We start from the raw sequence: 18,868 nt of genomic DNA on the forward strand, positions 1-18,868 counted from the left end.
TGCTAGATATAGCAAGCATCACCTTATCTTGCTAGATATAGCCTACAATGTAAGGAGCCTAGACAAACCTGAGCTTCTTGACAACAATTTTTATGCTGGTCCAATTGTGTTTAAATCGAACAGGATAATTTTTAATATCGTCAATTTGGATCGTGTTTTAATATTTATGTCCTTATGAACCCAGGACGATCAGTTCAAATTATTAAACCACCAATCAGCCCACGCTTTCTTTTTTTGAATGACAGCTGAAGTCGTAGATGAATATGAAATAATAAAGTTGAATACGGTTAAAATCTGATATCAAAAGTTAAGAAGCATATAACTATCATATCATATATGCATCTTATGCATCTATATATAATATATTATATCATATTTTGCATCTATAGATATTATTGAAAACTTAGATTTGTCGAATTCGATATCTTACAATTGCATCACTGTTTAATTTAAGAATTTCATTTTTTGATTTAACATAAAAGTGTTGAAGAAAACAAGATGCAAAACACCACAATTCAAAAAAAATTGTAAACAATTCAATGGCCTTTATTTTCGAAAGCTAATGAAGAGGTGGAGGCTTAGTATAACAATTTTTTATTTTGTGGTGCATTAACCTGGTAAAATTCTAGTTTATAGGCTTCTTGGAATGTAGCTGAGTTAGGTGAATGAAGCTTTCAGGGCCAAAACTAGGCTATATCTAGGGTAGACTACTGTGTCTACCCTTTCATTATTTCTGCGACTTAAAATACTGTTTACATGACATGTAGGTAAAATTCTACTTTAGCCACTTTTGGCTATCTTGGGAAGGGGTTAGGTTTGGAAAATGAGACTTTCAGGGATGGGTCTACAGGCTAAAGTATGTCCTGGGAAGATATGTTGAATTACCTACTTCCACCCCTCTCTTTAGAGGGTACTGAAATTTGCCTACATGATAGGTCTATAGGCTATCTATTGCAATTTTGACAAAACAACATTTTATCTTAATTTTCAGTTATCAGTTTCTTTCTATCTGGTTTTAGCTCTGAAAATGCAATTCCTGCTATTTGAGCAAAGTTTTAAGACATAGCCTATAAATAGTTTATTTCCAAAATTTAGGAAATGTATTTGAATATCTTTAAAACCTTATAAATTGGGATTGAGCAAAGTTGTGAAGCTGAAAACCATTTTGTTGTACTTCATTTAAGCAGAAGATCTATTTTGCAAGGTTTCACTTATATAACTCATATATTTTTAAAGGTCAGGACCCTCTAGAGGGAGAAGGAGTGGAGGTGGGTACTTCAAAATATCTTCCCAGGACATACTTTTGCCTGTAGACCCATCCCTGAAAGTTTCATTTTCTTAACCTAACCCCTTTCCAAGATAGTCAAAAGTAGCTAGAGTAGAATTTTACCAACATGTATACTACCATAGATTAGAATGCAGACCCATCTGAATTTCTGACAAGAAATGTTTAACCATAATCTGGGTTTCCAATCTCTTTTTCACTGGCTTTTGATAGTATAATAACATAATTTAGCTAAAAAAATGAACATGTTATTTGATACCTTTTCTTATGCTCCTTCCAAATTCAATAATTGCTTCTTGAGCAAATTCCATTTTAACCCTTAATGGGCCCCCAAAGGGTAACTTTTTACCTTGTCTAAGCTTTATTTTTAGACTCTGGTGTAAATTGAAATAAATACTTCAAACAAAATAGATTAAAAATTAGCAAACAACAACTTTGACATCTCTTTAGGATGTATTGGTGCCCTGTTTAACAAAAGATCAGAAACAAAAAAAAGATACATTAATTGTAGGCCTACCCATGCAAAAATAGGTAGGCTAAAGTTATACCAAATCATATTATTGACTTATGCATATAGTGAGTATACCACGCGATACCTTTTTTTATGCTTATTACAAATATAGTAATCATTTCTATTGGAAATGAATTTCAGCCCCCCCCCCTATATATGCCAATTCAGGGTATATATTTCTACAACCTAACCCAGAATCCGCATATATAGGGGGGGGGGCTGAAATTCATTTCCAATAGAAATGATTACTATATTTGTAATCAGCATAAAAAAGGCATCAAATGGTGTATTCACTTTATTCCTAACACTTTTACTCATTCACTTTATCACTTTATTCCTGTTGTTCAAGATCAGGAGCTGTAAGCAGGGGTGTTCCAAAGATAATTTTATTGGGTGAGGGGGGGCAATCTTCATAAATTTTACCAACTCACTTCCTGATTATGCCAAATTTTCTGCAGAAATCAAGAATTTTGCTGAAGTTAGATCAATTTTGCAAAAGTTCTGCTGAAATTTTCACCTTCAGCAAAAATTTACCAAATGCCAAAAAATTTGGCAGGGCAGCCCCCCCCCCCTCAGGATTTCCCTGGCTGTAAGTCCTATTTAGGTTCTCATCAATGGTATTTCTGATGTTGTACTTTTTGTTTTGCTAGAATGCCTTTTTTGATGGGTTTCAGACACTTTTTAAAAGAGCCCTCTTGCATCAGTCAACAGGTTTTGTTGCATATCTTTGGACAGATTCTATTTTCTACTGATCAACCTTATTCATCAGTGTTGCAACACATATTCCAAATCCTAGAAATATTTACACAACACCCTTGTACAGCTTGGTCTTAACTTTGGATGACCTTCTGTATACTGTGCTCTTGATTATCCCAAGGGTCTGAGATGCTTTGGCAACTGTTTTTATAGAATTTCAAATCCTTATCAGTGAAAATTCCCAAATCTATTTCAGCTTCTGGAGAGTCAATCAATTGTCTAGTCATCCTCTTGACTCATATGGTACTGCCAACTTACATTCTTTCTTCCAAAATAAACTGTCTTTCACTTTTGAATGTTAAGTTTAAGCTTCCACTTACAGACCCAAGGCCATACCCAGAGAGAGGGCTAGGGGGGTTTTAACCCCCCCCCCCCAAATGTTTGTTTGACTTGTAAAAACATAACAAAAATGGATATAAACAAATTATGTATGCGTTTTTTTTGTGTTCCTCTCAACCTAACCCCCCCCCCCCCCAAACAAAAAAAAATCTTTAAGTAAAACCCCCTCTGAAAAAAATCCTGGGTTACAGCCTTATACAGACCCCAAGTGAAAGTGAAATCTAGGTCTTCCTGTTTAGAAGGTCTTAATGCTGATGACTCTGTGGACCCATTAAGCTTTGAATCATCAAAATAAAGTCTCATCTTGTTTCTGACAGCTCATGGAGCATCAATAATAAAAATTTTCAATAATGTAGGACTCAAGATTGTTTCCTCATGCACACCATTGTCAACCCCAAGGAGAATTCTTGCCCATTGCCTCCAAACACGTTAACTCTGCTTTCTTCTGCAAGGAACTGCATCACCTATTCTACAACTTACAGATAGATGCTGATAGCTGTTAGTTTTGTCTTCAGTCAGCAATTACAGACTTTGGCAAAATCTAAGAGAATTCTGTCAACTAGAGTGTTCAATGGCACTCTAGACAGAGAGTATTCATGTCAGTTGGGTCTCTACAGGAGAGGGAGGAGGAAGCCAAATCCGCAACCAGAACATAACAAGATACTCAAAAACCTCCTGAAGTCATCACAAAGCATAACCAGAATTGAAATCTGAATTTTGCTCAAACTATGGTTTAAGGTAATTTGGAGTGCCAGACAAGGATATCCTTATTCTAAGAAGTGTACTGGTTGGTCTCTATTGAATCAGAAGAACATGCACTTCTAGCAAATCCCTAGCCATCAAGGAACAAAAGGCAATGATTTAGCTGACTCCTTTGCTTTAAAGATAATAAAGATTATTCCTCTTACTCAGAATAGACCTACCTCACTTAGATACTATAGGGACATTTTTCACTCATCAATGTGCTAAGATCTTACATCTTTTGTCAGAAAATGCTTAAAAGTGAAATCTTTGAACTAAGATCTTACATCTTTTGTTGTTTTATGCAAACGTCTTTCATCATTCTGCTCTGATCAGCAGTCTGAGAACAATGATGAGTATATCATCATTGTTCTATGTGGCAGAAAGATAGCATCTTTCATGGTTTTTGCTAATATCAGTGAGGTGTAAGATCTTAGAACAAAGATGAGTTGAAAAAATGATAATTTTTGCAGAAAAAATTAAATATCTTAGTGCTAAAAAACAGCCCTTATATGAGAGGAATACTAAAAAAAAGTAAATTCTTTCCAGCCCCTTTTCTACAAATGTCAAAGATTAATCCTTGCATTATAGACTTAAACTTCTTGTAATTTTCAAATTAAGTTTTGTACCTTAACTAAGTGTTGTCAATGTCACACTTCAGGCAAATTTCTGCAACATCTCCTCTTTGAATATGAATTAGCTCAGTAATCAACAAATCTTCTAAGAGAAGATCTAAATCAGCTTCTAGAAGATCTAAAGAAGCCAAGAAATTTTTTCCAACATATATTAAGTATTTGTACAACAAAGCATTTACCCCAGATATCAGTGATTAGTCTTAGACCCCACTGCCTTTCCATTTACAGTTGAAACATTGAAACATATTGAAAATGAGCAATAAGATTGGATAAGAAAGTTTTTTCCCACTTTTTTATTAAAGAAATTTATCCATTTTCAGTATACTGGTAATTTCTGATTGGTTAGAGCAATTTCTAACACTTATTTTAAGTTTGATTAACTGTGTCACTCTGCCAAACATGGTTTCTATAAAAGACAATCTTACAATAGATGGCTTACTGAAGTAGTAGTTGATTTCCAAAAAAAAAGCAGATGCTGCTATGTTATCTGATTGTCTTTATTGTTTTAATGCTTTTGATGAAATATCTGTAAGTTTGCTGATTACTAAGTGACATGACCAGATTTTTGACAATTATATAGTTTATGGCAGTTTACTCTGAAATAGGCCTAGATACTAAATTATAACTACTACTAACAACAACAAATCACTGCAGAACCAAGCTGCCCAAGGCCAACACAGCTACACATGCTCATTCTCCATCTCAACCAATTCAAAGCCTCCCTTTTTATACCCTCCCAGGAAGTTCTTCTTTCTCTTATATATTTCTTTATGAAATCTTCCCACCCCAACCTAAAACCACCTGCTTTCTGTCTAGTCCTAGGTGGTTGGCAAAAAGGCAGGATTTTTGGCCATCTGTCATCCTTCATCTGCAGAATAGGCCTGGCCATCTCAACTGTTTGAAATATGGTCAGGAAGCTGGGTACCCAGAACAATCCATAGGCAATTTCTTTTGAAAACAACTAGCAAATCCTCATCTTTTTTTTTGCCCAAGCTTCAGAATCATATTTGACCACTCATCAATGTAGCTTCCAATATTCAAATCTTGGTTTGCAGACTTATCTTACTATTCTTCCAAACTGTTTTCAACTGTGACCCTGAGCCTTGGCTATGCTACTTTTAACATTTTCATTGCTCCTACTGTCTTTACAATAACACAATCAAGGCAAGCTAAATTATTATATGTCTGGTATTGTTACATTAAATAGTGGCTTAACATAAATATGTCCTGAGACCACCTTGGCTATGAAATATATTGCTTTTGTTTATTTGCTTGTTTTGCTTTTGCTTATGTGCTTCATTTATAGGTAGTGGATCTCCATTAAATGATTATATTTAAACCTGAAGTCTGACAAGGAAATACATTACATGATGTCAGAATTGACAGCACACCCTGCCCAACAATTGACTGGTCATCAAATGGTCTCAAAACCTCATGGAAGCTATTTTGCCAATATGCTGAACTGATGTTTACAGGACCTTTGTCTGGAAAAAGTGAAAGTGCTCATACTTTTTTATATGGGTTGGAGAAAAGGGGCAAGATCTATTTAACACATTTCAAATTGCAGAAACAGAAAAGAATAAAGTGGATGTATATCTGAAAAAGCTTTGCCATAGTTCTGTCAGAGGAGAAGCCCCAAGTCAGCCAATCCGGCCAGATGGGAGTTAAGTAAGTAAAGTAAGTAAGTAATATCTGAAAAAATTCAGTAAGCATATTGAACCCATCTCAAACCCCATCTTCTTTTTGATTCAGTTTTCACAAACAAAATCAAAAAGAAGGAGAGACAATTGAATCATATGTGACAGCACTAAAGCTATTGGCCCTAGGTTGTGATTTTGGAAACAGTTCAGATGAAATGATGAGAGATAGATTGGTATTTGGTATGCAGAGTGACAGGATAAGAGAAAGACTGTAAAGGGAAGGTGGAACACTGACACTAATAAAAGCTATTGAAACAAGTCAAGCAATTGAAACAGTAGTGGAGACCCATGCAAAAATGAAAAACAAACCAAGTACCATTGCTGTAAAATAAGAAGTTGAAGCCATACACAAATAAAAGGTGTTATAAAAGACAATGGCATCAAGTTGTTACTTCTATGGGAATGCATACTCCTGTGAACACAAATGCCCTGCAAAAGGGAAAATCTGTGCCAAATGTTGGAAGCCAAACCATTTTGTAAAGGTTTGCAAAAGCAGGTGACAATGAAATTGAAGGTTTTCCCATTGAGAATGAAGAAAATAACCAGTATTTCATTGAATCTATCGACTCTAGTATTGATTTAGTGCTAAATCCAATGATTATAGTTAACCTACCTAAAAACCACCAAGACATAAACTTCAAAATTGATACAGGAGCTGATGCAAACATTCTCCCAGCAAACAAATTTAGGTCATTGAAACCAAGGCCTACTTTGCTTCCCAGTAAGGATGTCCTAACAAGCTATAGCGGATGCCGCCTAAAGGTGCTTGGAGTTGCACCAATGGTAATTCAGTATAAGGACCAAGAACCACAGGCTCATGCATTTCATGCTGTGGAAACCAACAAAGGTCCAATACTTGGTAGAGAAACAAGTGAACAGATGAACTTGATAAAATTTGTGCTTGGCCTATTGTGTGATAAGGTACCCTATAAGGGTTCAATCAGACCTGAAGTGCAACATATCCTTGAGGAGTATGATGATGTGTTCCATGGTATTGGCACATTGCCTGGAAAATGTCACATTTACTCAAAGGAAGGATCAGTACCAACTGTCCAGCCACCTAAAAGAGTTCCCTATGCCCTTCAGCCAAAATTAAAAGAAGAACTTGACAGACTAGAAAGCCTTGGCATAATAGAGGAAGGGAAGAAACCAACAGACTGGGTCAATTCCATTGTTCTGGTTAAAAAACCAGATGGTACAATCTGGATTTGCCTGGATCCAGTATATCTGAGTAAATGCATAAAACATCCAAATCACTACAATCCAAGTTTTGATGATTTTGCATTAAAATGTTCAGGAGCAGAGCAATTTTCCAAGACTGATGCTAGAAATGGCTACTTGTCAATGGTTTTGGATGAGGAGTCTGCCAATTTAACCACTTTCAATACCACATTTGGAAGATTTAGATTTAAGAGATATCCTTTTGGGCTCATATCAGCTCAGGATGAGTACCAAAAGTGGATGGAAAATGCATTTGGAGATATTGATATTACTGATTGTTAACAATGTTGCTGGAATGGCTAGTAGTACAAAAGAGCCTGATAGGAAGCTGATAGGAAGCTTGTCTCTTTGATGCTGAAGCTATTCCTTATTTTGGTCATATACTGACAAAAGGAGGTATGAAACCTGATCCTTCCAAACTTAGAGCAATCAGGGAAATGCCAGCCCCCAAAAGCAAAGATGAGTTGCAGGCTCTCCTAGGCATGTTTATCTATTTGTCAAGATATATTACTGCCCTTTCCACCTCAAACCAACCACTTTGGGAATTAGCAAAGGCCTAGGAGTTTGAATGCAAAGCAGTACACAACCAGGCCAGAGTCAGAATCCAGGAAGCCATTTGCAGCAATCTTGCATATTTTGATACTGAAATCACTGTGGTAGAAGTGATAACAGATGCATCACAGCATGGAATTAGTGCTCAGCTGATTGCAGATCACTTAACAGTAACCATTGCTTCCAGGTCTCTGAGTAATACTGAATAGCAGGACTCTCAAATCAAAAAGAAACTGCTGGGCATTGTATTTGCCTGTACACATTTCCACCAATACATTTGCAGTAGAAAGATCATTGTGACAGCAGATCACAAACCACTAGAGGCAATTTTGTCAAAACCTATAAACAGAGGGCCACCTAGATTGCAAAGAATGATGCTAGTGCTCCAGAAATATGAACTGTCATTTCAGTACCACCCTGGCAAAGAGAGATATTTCTGTGAGCAGAAACAAACTAGAGAAAATCTGTGAGGAAACGCTGAGAAATAGTAAGCCAAAAAAAATAATAGATATCATTGAATCTGGCTGGCCTAATGAGCAAAGACAAGTACCATCTATAATTCTACAATATTGGAACTACAGAGATGAGCTGGTTACAAACAATGGTATAATACTGAAAGGCCAACGTATTGTAGTACCCAAAACACTTCGTGGAGTTATACTGCAACAGTTTCATTCTTCACATAGTGGAATTGTGAAAACCAAAGAAAGAGCCTGTAGCTCAGTATTTTGGCCTAACATCACAAAAGATGTTATGCAAATAGTGTCTAGATATGAAATATATGCCAGACATAAGATGAATCAACAGAAGGAGCCACTAGTGTCCTCAGAAGTCCTCCAGTATCCATTCCAATGTGTGGGTGTGGATATTTTTACATTTAGTAGCAGGGAAAATCACATCACCATAGACTATTATAGTCAATTTTTTAAAGTGAATAAGCTTGTCATTTCAAATTCACAAAAAGTGATCTCAAAACTGAAAATGCATTTTGCAAGATACAGTATACCAGATCAAATCACTTCTGATAATATGCCACAATTCAGCTCAGAAGAGTGGAGTTTTTACAAAAACTTGGGATATCAACCACATCACAGCAAGTTCCCAATGCACCCAATTGAATGGGATGAGTGGAAAGGCAGTCCAGACTGCAAAAAGGATAATGACAAAAGCCTCAGAAAGTCAAACAGATCCATATATTGCATTGTTAGAGTACCAAAACACTCCAATTGATTGAGCATATTCACCAGTACAGCTGCTTATGAGCAGAAAGACACTGTCAATGATCTCAGCACTGCCATCACATCTGCAGCCAAAAATAGTCACAAAAAATGTTTTGAGAAAGTTAGAGAGAAAGCTCAAGGTAAACAACAGAGTGCTCACAATAAGAATGCCAAGGAGCTGAAAGAATTGTGCCCAGGAGGGAAAGTGTGGGTGAAATTTGATGAGAGTAGTAGATGGCACAAAGGTGTGGTAGAAAAGAAGTTGAAGCAGCCAGAGCAGTCATACATGGTACATATGGAAGACAGCAGCTTGCTTCATAGAAACAGGCACCACCTACATCCCAAATTGGACCCAGTTACAACTGAGTCAGCACTTACACCAACATATCCAGCAAAGGCCATGATATTTTAACCAGTACCCAGAACAAGACATACACCTAAATGGAGCAGCAATAGAGGGTGATGGGGAAATGCCTTTTCCAGGTTATTCCAATGCCAGAATGTCTAGCAGTAACAACAAGGCTGAAATACCAAACATTAGGGAAGAGAAAGTAATGGAAGTATTGAGTCAAAGAGGTGAGCTCTCTCCTTGCACAGGAATACCCCCTGAAACTAGAACACAAGTACTGACACTCCAGGGAAGAGCCACTCACTCTGGTAGACTTTCCAAACCACCTGTTCGCATGAACTTGAGCATAGACTGCGACAATTACAACCACTGCCAGCCAGTCTGCCTATGATCCAAAATATTTCTACATGAGAAGGAAGGTGAAATAAAGAAAAAGGCTTACATGTCTTCTGACCCAGTCAATCAGTTGATAGAAACCAGATTGATACATATGAGCATATCACAAAACTTATAGACATTGGATGTCCAGGTGTTACAATATTATTAGATTTAGTGAAAACATCTGATAAAGTATGTCACAGAAGAATCAAGTCTAAACTCTATGTTATAAGTCTTCATGATGAAGGTATAAATTGGATGATGCAATTTCTTACCACAGAACCAAGTGGCAAAATTATATTGGGATGGTGGATCAATTTTCCTCTCAGAATCAGCAGACATAGAAAGCAGGGTACCCCCAGGCTTGGTTTTTGGTCAAAGACTTCAACATCTATATCAGTGATGCATCTTCCACCAGTCATTGCAATAAACATCTGGGAGTCTTCACTGGTGACAAGCTCAAATTGAACTTATACCTGGAGCCAGCAGTACCCAAGGTAATTAAGCTCACAATAAAGAGAGCTTCCTGTGATAAACCCCATTAAGCTCCTAAATACCCTGATTTAGCCAAATGTAGAATTTGGAATGGGTTTTGCTACTCCAGTTAACAAGGTTGACCAAACAAATCTAAAAATTGCACAACATTATTAGGAGGTGCTAGGCCTGCTCCTCAGGTTTTACACAAGTATATGAAATTGCATATATTTACTGGCTAAGCCCCAGGACTTGCTTCACAGAACCAATTGTATCAGCAAGCTTGCCTAATTGTAAGTTTGCTAATATCTCTTACTTGAGCCTTTCAAATCAGTCATTTCTGATTGGTAGGAGCAATATATCACGATGTACATATCATTCAATATCCATTTGCATCCCTGCATCCTTGTCAAGGAGATACAAATACAACAGGGCATTAGTAAAACAAAATGTCCTTGCCTAGGTGGAATGTTGTGACAAAATTGTATGGTTGGATTTTCAGTAGCACCTGGTGGAGTCTTGGTGATGATTTTACCTTAAATTGTATATCCAGTGAGATAAGCTGGTGATGAGCTTCCTGTAGGACATCTTGCTGGTGGTGTGACATGACTATGGTTTGGCATCCCTGGTTAGCCTGCACTCTGCATTGGCCCAGTCATGATTAACTCCTTTCTTCAATGCAACTGTGGTTTGGGACTGGATGGTGGCTTCAGAGAGGCTGTTCCAGTAAGAGATGGTGCATACAGAGAAGAAGTGCCAATGATCATGTCATTGGCAATAGGGGACTTGCAGCTTCTTTGTGTGACCTCTTGTTGTACTTGCAAGTGATGAGGAGAAGACTTGACCTGAGAGGTTGTTTCCAAGTAGTTTGTGAGAAGTGATTGCATCTCCTCTCTTCCTTTGATAGACTAGAGTGGAGAATTGGAAGGACACAAGGTGCTCCTCATACTGCTTGTCTTGCAAAGCTGGTATGAGCTTGTTTGCTTATCTTTTGACTCTCTTGAGTGCTTTAACATCCATTTTGCACTGGGGAGACACCAGGGTCATTCAAAATTCCAGATGTGGATGTAAAATAGCTTTATACAGTTTCTGACCACATACACCTTCCTGTTGGTAAATGTTTGTTTTATGGGCCCTAGGGCTTGGTTTGCTTTAGCAACTTGAGCTTGTTTGTGGCTGTGGAACTTTAGTTTGTCACCAACAATAACCCTCAGGTACTTCTCCTCATTTACAACCTCAAGTAGGTTATCTCCAATATGGTAAGGTCATTTAAGGTTCTTGTGTCCTAGATGTAGGATTTTGCATTTTGACATGTTGAACTGCAAACCCCACTCAGATGACCATCTAGATAGTTGCTGAACAAAATCCCAGGATTGTGCCCTGTGGAACTCCACTAATCACAGGAATTTGATAAACAGCTTTACTGGTGGCATCATAAACTACTACCCTCTGAGCTTTTCCAGTAAGAAAGGCTTCAATCTTGGCAACTATATCATCCCTGTATGCTTCCGTTTCCAGGAGAAGAAGTTGATGCTGTAATTTATCAAAGTCATTGATTGAGCAATATGACATCTACCTTTACAGAAACCATGCTGACTTTTTCAAAGTGACTGATTTCTTTTAAGGTGAGATACCAATGCATCATTTATGATGTTCTCAAGGACCTTGTATTGTTCTTTCTCCCTTTCTTTAACATGGGATTGATGTTGGTCTGCTTCCAGTCAATTGGGAGCATTTTGGAAGTGAGTGACATCTCAAAAATTACTGCTATTGGCTCAGCAATTTGTTCAGCTGCTTCTTTTAATAGTCTGGGTTTTAGGGTATCTGGCCCAGTAGCTTTGTTCACATCCAGTCTTTTATGCCTTTTCAAGACATTTTAAAAGTCTGGGTTTTAGGGTATCTGACCCAGCAGCTTTGTTCACATCCAGTCTTCTATGCCTTTTCAAGACATTTAAGGATATTCAATTTTAGAGAGGTTGTTTGGTCTTGTTCTTGACTGACTATTTTGTGAATGTTGGTTTTAGTTTATCAGCAATAACACAGTTTACAATGTCCTTGACCTCTGACACAGACACTTTTGTTTTGATGGTCTCTTCAAGATTGTTGACTTTAGCTTTGACAGGGTCCAGAGAAGCACTCATATCCTGTTTGAATGAGTCAAACATACCCTGCATTTTATTTCTATGTTCTTGTAGTGCAGTTATTACAGTGTCTGAGACGGTTTGTTTGCCACTGCTGATTTAGCAAAATGGGTACATTCAAGCACTTTTAAGTCTTTGGTTCATTTTGTTGAATATGTTGTACTCTGTATCAGACATTGAAAGGCACCCAGCACAAAGCCAAGAATCACATTGTACTGCATTCAGCACACACTTCCACTGTGCACCTTTCAGAGCCTTTTTTGTGTGGTGTGGTTTTTGGCTGTTTTGTGGTGCATTTCCCTCTGCTCAGACTAACGCACAGACTAATTACATGAAAAGCGGCTGATCAAATGTAATCTATGGCGTTATAGAAATATAACATGATTATATAATACTACAATATAACGTACACAACAACAACAGCAACCGTACAAGAAAATCGAAATATATTTTCTTGATTATTATCGCTTCTAACCAGTAGTTGTACCAAACATATCCTGCTCAAGTTATCCTCAGGGCTATACTGTGGTGTTTGTCCTTCCCATAGTATAGTGTAGACGGGTTGATATCATCTATTTTCGCTTTTTGTTTTAGTTATATATTTGTGTTTAAAGCTTTTTACAATAGGCAATGTTCAGAAGTCCTCCAAAAAAAACGTCCCCCCAGATCCCAAATCAAATTCCATAGTGAAAGATACCCATCCTGGCTGGTCAAGCACATTATCTGAAAGTTCTAATGATGGCTCCGATTCGGAGAATAGGACAATGATAACTGTAGGTCCTAATGCAACCATAAATGATGATAATGGGTTTCAAGAGGTCCTCTCTAGAAGCTCTAAAAAAGGAAAAAAATCTCCCCAATTAAAAGCATTTCCCCTCTCCCTGCCCAAGATCCTCCCTCCAAAAACTTACGACTTTACCTTAAAATTACTCCCACGACCCCCTTTGAAATAAAATTGATCACTGCAATAAGAGTTGCAATTTTTAAACTGCTAAAATCAATGTTCTCTCTTAACATTAACCGTGATGGATCTCTGCTTATAGCTGTAGAAGATCAGAAATCAGCAGATACAATAATTAACCTTAAATCCCTTCTGAATATCCCAATTATTGCATCTAATTGGAACCCAAAACAATCACCAACAAAAATTGTAGTTTACAATGTTCCCCCAGAGATATCTACTCAGGAGTTAAAAGAAGGCCTCTCAGATAGGGCTGGAAACACAATCCCAGTTGAGGATGTTACCCAACTTGGAAAACCTAACTCTACTGGCCTAAAAACTAGTAGATCCTTCTTATTCACACTAAAGGATAAAATTGATATCCCAGAAAAATTATTCCTATTTGGGCAAATCAAACCACACAAGGAATACAAACCTAAGCCTATTCAGTGTCAGAAGTGTTTCAAACTGGGACACACGACAAACAAATGCAATGAAATTCTCCAAGAGTGTAGTAATTGTAAATCTTTCTATCCTAAAAAGCTGACAACTTGCAAAAACACCCAGCCTACATGCATCAATTGCAAAGGTCCACATGAATCTACAAATAAATCATTATGCCCTGCATACAAGAAAAGAGCTCTAACACTCCAAATATCAACAGAGAAGGCCATCCCATACCCCTTTGCAGCAATGGAAGCAAATGCTGCCCAACAATACCAAATAAAGCCTGTAATGAAACCAACCAAAACCCCCAAGTCAAATGCCCCAAATGCATCAAGCACCCCATATAAAACAACATCTTCTAAGCCCCCTAGCTCAAATCCCTATCAGAAGGAATCACCAAGCCAGCAAGCCTTGTTTTCCAGTGAGATGAGGCCAGCCTGGCCCTCCCTCCCAAGAAGAAACAAACCAGAAACACTACCAGGAATCAATCCCTTCACCAACAAACAGGATGCACTACCAAAAATGCAATCCCCAAATATATGCTTATTCATTCTAAACTGTAATGCAGTTCAGGCCATGAACATACATCAACTACAGAAAACAAAAATTATTGCAGAATTGGCAAAAATCTACATCCCAGATTATATGCTCATTCAAGCAAAAAAAGACCTTGCTTTACTTTTAACAAAGCTGAACATTGATACACAGTCATATGAAGAATAAATTAACAACACAACATTTATCAATACTCCAATGGAATGTAAGATCACTCACAGAAAATAAGCTAACTGACCTAATATCATTTATGAATAAAAAGTCCATTAATATTGCTTGCCTCCAGGAAACTCATTTAACCCAAAATCAACAAATTAAGTCTCTGGGATACACTATCCTGAGAAAGGATAGATCTTCAGAGAGAAAAGGAGGTAGTGTAGCTTTATTAGTTAATAATAATATAAAATTTTGTGGCATCAATTTTCCAGATTTTGAAAATGATGTTGATGTAATTGGTATAAGTATTTGGCTGAATAATTTAAAAACCTACATAATAAGCTTTTATAACCCTAATGGCCAAACTTCAGATGCCAAGGATTTCTTTAATTATATAAATAATTCTAATATGATAAAAAACATCATTATTTGTGGTGATTTCAATGCCCACAGCCTTTTGTGGGGGAATAAACCAGCAAATAAAGCTGGTAAATTTATTGAGCATATGATTTCAAATAATAATGAATTAGCTGTTGCTACCCCTCCAAACCTAAATACATATTTTAACCCCAAAAGTGCCAAATTCTCCACAATTGACTTACAAATTGTGTCTTTAAATTTTTTGAACAAAATTTACATAAATAAAATTGATAGTCTGTGTACAGACCACTTTGCTATAGTTTGCTCCCTAAATGAACCTGCTGAAACTTCTTCTCATACTTCCCAATATATCAACACTAAAGCAAATTGGTCTATTTTCCAAAATAAGCTAAATGATGAAATTACAAGTTTCACCCAAAGTTCATGCATTTCTAACACAACAGTTGACACACATGCTGAAGCCTTGACATCTTTACTAATAAATACAGCTAATCATGCTATCCCCAGGACAACACCTAAGAAAACATTCCCTAAACAAATTCCTAAAGCATGGTGGACAAATGAGTGCCTAAATAAATGGAAGATAAAAAAGGCAGCTAGGACAGAATTCATAAAAAAACCAACACCTACTACATATTTAAAAAAATTACAAGCAGAATCTAATCTAAAAAGGACTATAATAGATGCTAAATATAAATACTGGAATACTTTTGCAAATAATCTCTCCAGAGAAACGCATGAGCCAATTATACATAAAGTCATAAGCCACATATATGGGAAAAAGACTTCTCCCAACCCACTCCTGTATGAGCTTATACATAATAATACCCATTATGAAAATGATAATGAAAAGGCTAACCTATTTGCAACTCTTTTTGTTAATAAGCTAACATCAAACAATCAAAGCAATCTGTCCACAATTCCTATGAACCCTAGTTGCCAACCACGCCCAGGATCCGAGTACATAACTAATCCATTTTCAATCCAGGAATTGAATAATGCAATACATCATATTAGGTCCAAAACTAGCAGCAGCTATGACAATATACACCCTACATGGATAAAGAATCTCACACCTTCATACAAACAAGAACTGCTAAATTGTTATAATCACGCTTGGGCATCCTCTAGGTTCCCCAATATATGAAAATGTTCGTCCCTCCTACCAATCCTAATGAATAATAAACCAAAAGATAACCCTGAGTCTTATAGGCCAATAATGATTACACCTGTGATGGGGAAAATAATGGAGAAAATTATTTATCACAGACTCCTCTGGTTTGTTGAGAAAAATAACATGATCCCACACACTCAAACTGGATTCAGGAAATACCACTCCTCAACAGATTCTTTCATTTTGCTAACAAATGCAATAAATGAATCTTTCTCAAAAAATAATATCCTAGTGGCAGCTTTCCTTGATTTTGAAGGAGCATATGACAATGTGAACCACCAAATCCTTTTAAATAAACTTGCAAACCTTGGAGTACCTCCCAAGCTAGTATCATTTATTAAATCCTTCATAGAAGTGCGAAGTTTCATTGTTTGTGTTGGTTCAGCCTCTTCACCCCAAAAGACAATATCCAAAGGCCTACCTCAGGGAGCAGTCCTCAGTTGCCTCCTATTTGCCCTATATCTCTGGGACATGAACCTACCCCACACGAATCTACAATATGCTGATGATCTGGTGCTATGGTCATCTGGCAACACCTTTCAGATAGCACAGTCAAATCTGCAAAAGTCACTTTTCAAGTTTGAAAAATTCTCTCAACATTCAGATTTACCCATTGCACCCACCAAGTCAAAAATAATCCAATTTCACAGGAAGCGAAACCATGTTAATGCAAAACTAACTCTAAATAAAACAACTATTCCAGAAGATAATAATATTAATTATCTAGGTCTCATGCTTGACCAAAAACTTAATTTCCAACTCCACATTTCAAAGACAATAAAAAAATGTTATAGAAAAGCAAATATACTAAAAAGACTTCTTTCCACACCCTGGGGTTGTAAGGAGAAAACCTTACTCCAGTTTTATAAAATCACATATAAGACCCCATATTGACTATGGGCTCATTGTCTATGGTGCATGTGCAAAGACCCAGATGCAAAAAATTGAAACAACACAAAATGATATAATACGTCTCATATTTGGTCTTAGGAAACCCACAAGCACCAAGTTTCTGCTTATGGAGAGTGGATTAACAACAATAAGGGAGAGACGTAGCTTTCTCTTGATAAAACATCTTACAAAAATTGAATCAAATAGCTCACACACATTACATAATTGGTTAAGAAATCCAGCCATGTATAGAGGTATATGTATTGAAGATGAGTATTCAAATATTCAAAAGAAGTTCCCTGTAACAGCAAAGTCTATTGCACCTACTTTCCCCCAATCCCCTCCATGGACTTGGTCATTTCCCATAATAAATACTGAATTTTCAAAATGGAATAAAGATTTAAACCCCATTGCTTTTGTTCAGAAAAAATTTGCAGAACTTAATACAATTACCTATAAAAATCACTTCCAAATATTTGTTGATGGGTCAAAAATGAATGAGAAGGTTGCAAGTGGTGTTTTCCTTCCTCACCTGAAAATTGCAATGGGCGAGAGATTATTTAATAATTTATCTATAATGTCTGCTGAGTTAAATGCCATAATCATGGCATTAGAACACCTTAAGCAAAACCAATCTTTGATTGATAATTTGAATAATATTATCATTTATTCCTACTCTTTATCAAGCCTTGAGTTGCTGGCCTCAGCTCCTCAATATAAGTTGGACATTGACACTTATCATTGTCTCAGTATTATTGATAATCTTGCTTCAAGTGGCATAAAAACTTACTTTCAGTACATTCCTAGCCATTCTGGCATAAGTGGTAATCATCAGGTTGATGAAATAGCAAAAAATGCTATAAATATTGACCAGCCAAGTGGGAGACCAATCCCAATTAGAGATATTTACCGATGGAGGCTATCAGATATTAATTTCAATAAGATTAATCCTATCCTTTCCCCTTTCCCAATAAGTATCTTTCTAAAATTTATCATAGAATTCGTTCTGGAACAAATGGACTAAATTTCCTTGCATTCTCATATAAGCTTTCTAATTCAAGTGGTTCAATTCCCCTGTCCCCTCTTTGCAGGCATTGTAATATGAATAATGAAACAATTGACCATTGCCTATTTGAATGTAATATGCTGACGTCTGCACAACATACCTTGCTTTCTAAACTGTTAAAATACTTCAAACACCACAAAATCCCACTATCAACCAAGAGCCTAGCCAACTATACCTGCACACAGAGTATAGAAATCGACATCTATCATCTTATATTTGAACTCCTAGAGTCGAAAGATCTGCTGAAAGATATCTGAATATATCTAATAAATATGAGGCAATCAAGCCAGTAGCTCTGTAGCCCACAGAGTGAAGCAAAAGGAAAAGGGCTAAATAGTGTTACTGAAAAGCCCGCCTGCTGTTAAATAGAAGAAGAAGAAGACGTTTTTATATAATACACATTGTATATAGTAGAAATTATAACATAAAGAATTTTTAGTGGGTGAATCCCACAATCTGTAAGTTATTGATGATGATCAGCTAAAACTTAACTGTTATACCAACTCTTTTGCTCCATCAACCAATCAGGCATCAGGAACCATCAAAAGTATTATGTGATACCCTTAGGATGGCTGTCAAATAGTACTGAGAGTAGTGAAACTATGAATGCTGTGAGTAGTGATAGATTTAGGATAAAGCCTTTATTATTGATATAAACATTTGCAAATTATTGCCACCCACAAAACTATTGCTCTTCTTTTTCTTTTAGTCCTCATGGGCTTTCCAGCTAGACTAGTCAGGCTATCAAGTTGCACATTTTGGGTTTAATTACTTTGGTGGTGTTAAAACATTATATTCAAATAGACAGGGGCTAATGCTTTAATTCTTTTAAATATTGCAGGATACATAATGTTGGGATGAGTGGGCAAGACTTGTTTTATTGAGAATTTGGTAAGAGAAAGCAAGAATAACAATCTGTAAATCATTGTTGATGATCAGCTAAAACTTAACTGTCA

The 18,868-nt window shown here is 36.7% G+C and overlaps 1 protein-coding gene across 1 annotated transcript in view; it reads left to right on the top strand.

The window, feature by feature from the left end:
* Positions 1 to 514: 514 nt before the first annotated feature.
* The window catches only part of LOC148938700 (uncharacterized), a 99,702-nt gene continuing 81,348 nt past the window's right edge, over positions 515 to 18,868 (top strand). Inside the window, exon 1 of the mRNA XM_089107607.1 lies at positions 515 to 581. Within this exon, the coding sequence (XP_088963733.1) occupies positions 563 to 581 (19 nt within the window). The 5' untranslated portion in view covers positions 515 to 562. The remainder of the gene's footprint in view (positions 582 to 18,868) is intronic.

The sequence above is a fragment of the Artemia sp. Qi Xiang Cuo genome, unplaced genomic scaffold, assembly GCF_049724085.1.
Source record: "Artemia sp. Qi Xiang Cuo unplaced genomic scaffold, ASM4972408v1 HiC_scaffold_3023, whole genome shotgun sequence".
Classification (NCBI taxonomy): domain Eukaryota; kingdom Metazoa; phylum Arthropoda; class Branchiopoda; order Anostraca; family Artemiidae; genus Artemia; species Artemia sp. Qi Xiang Cuo.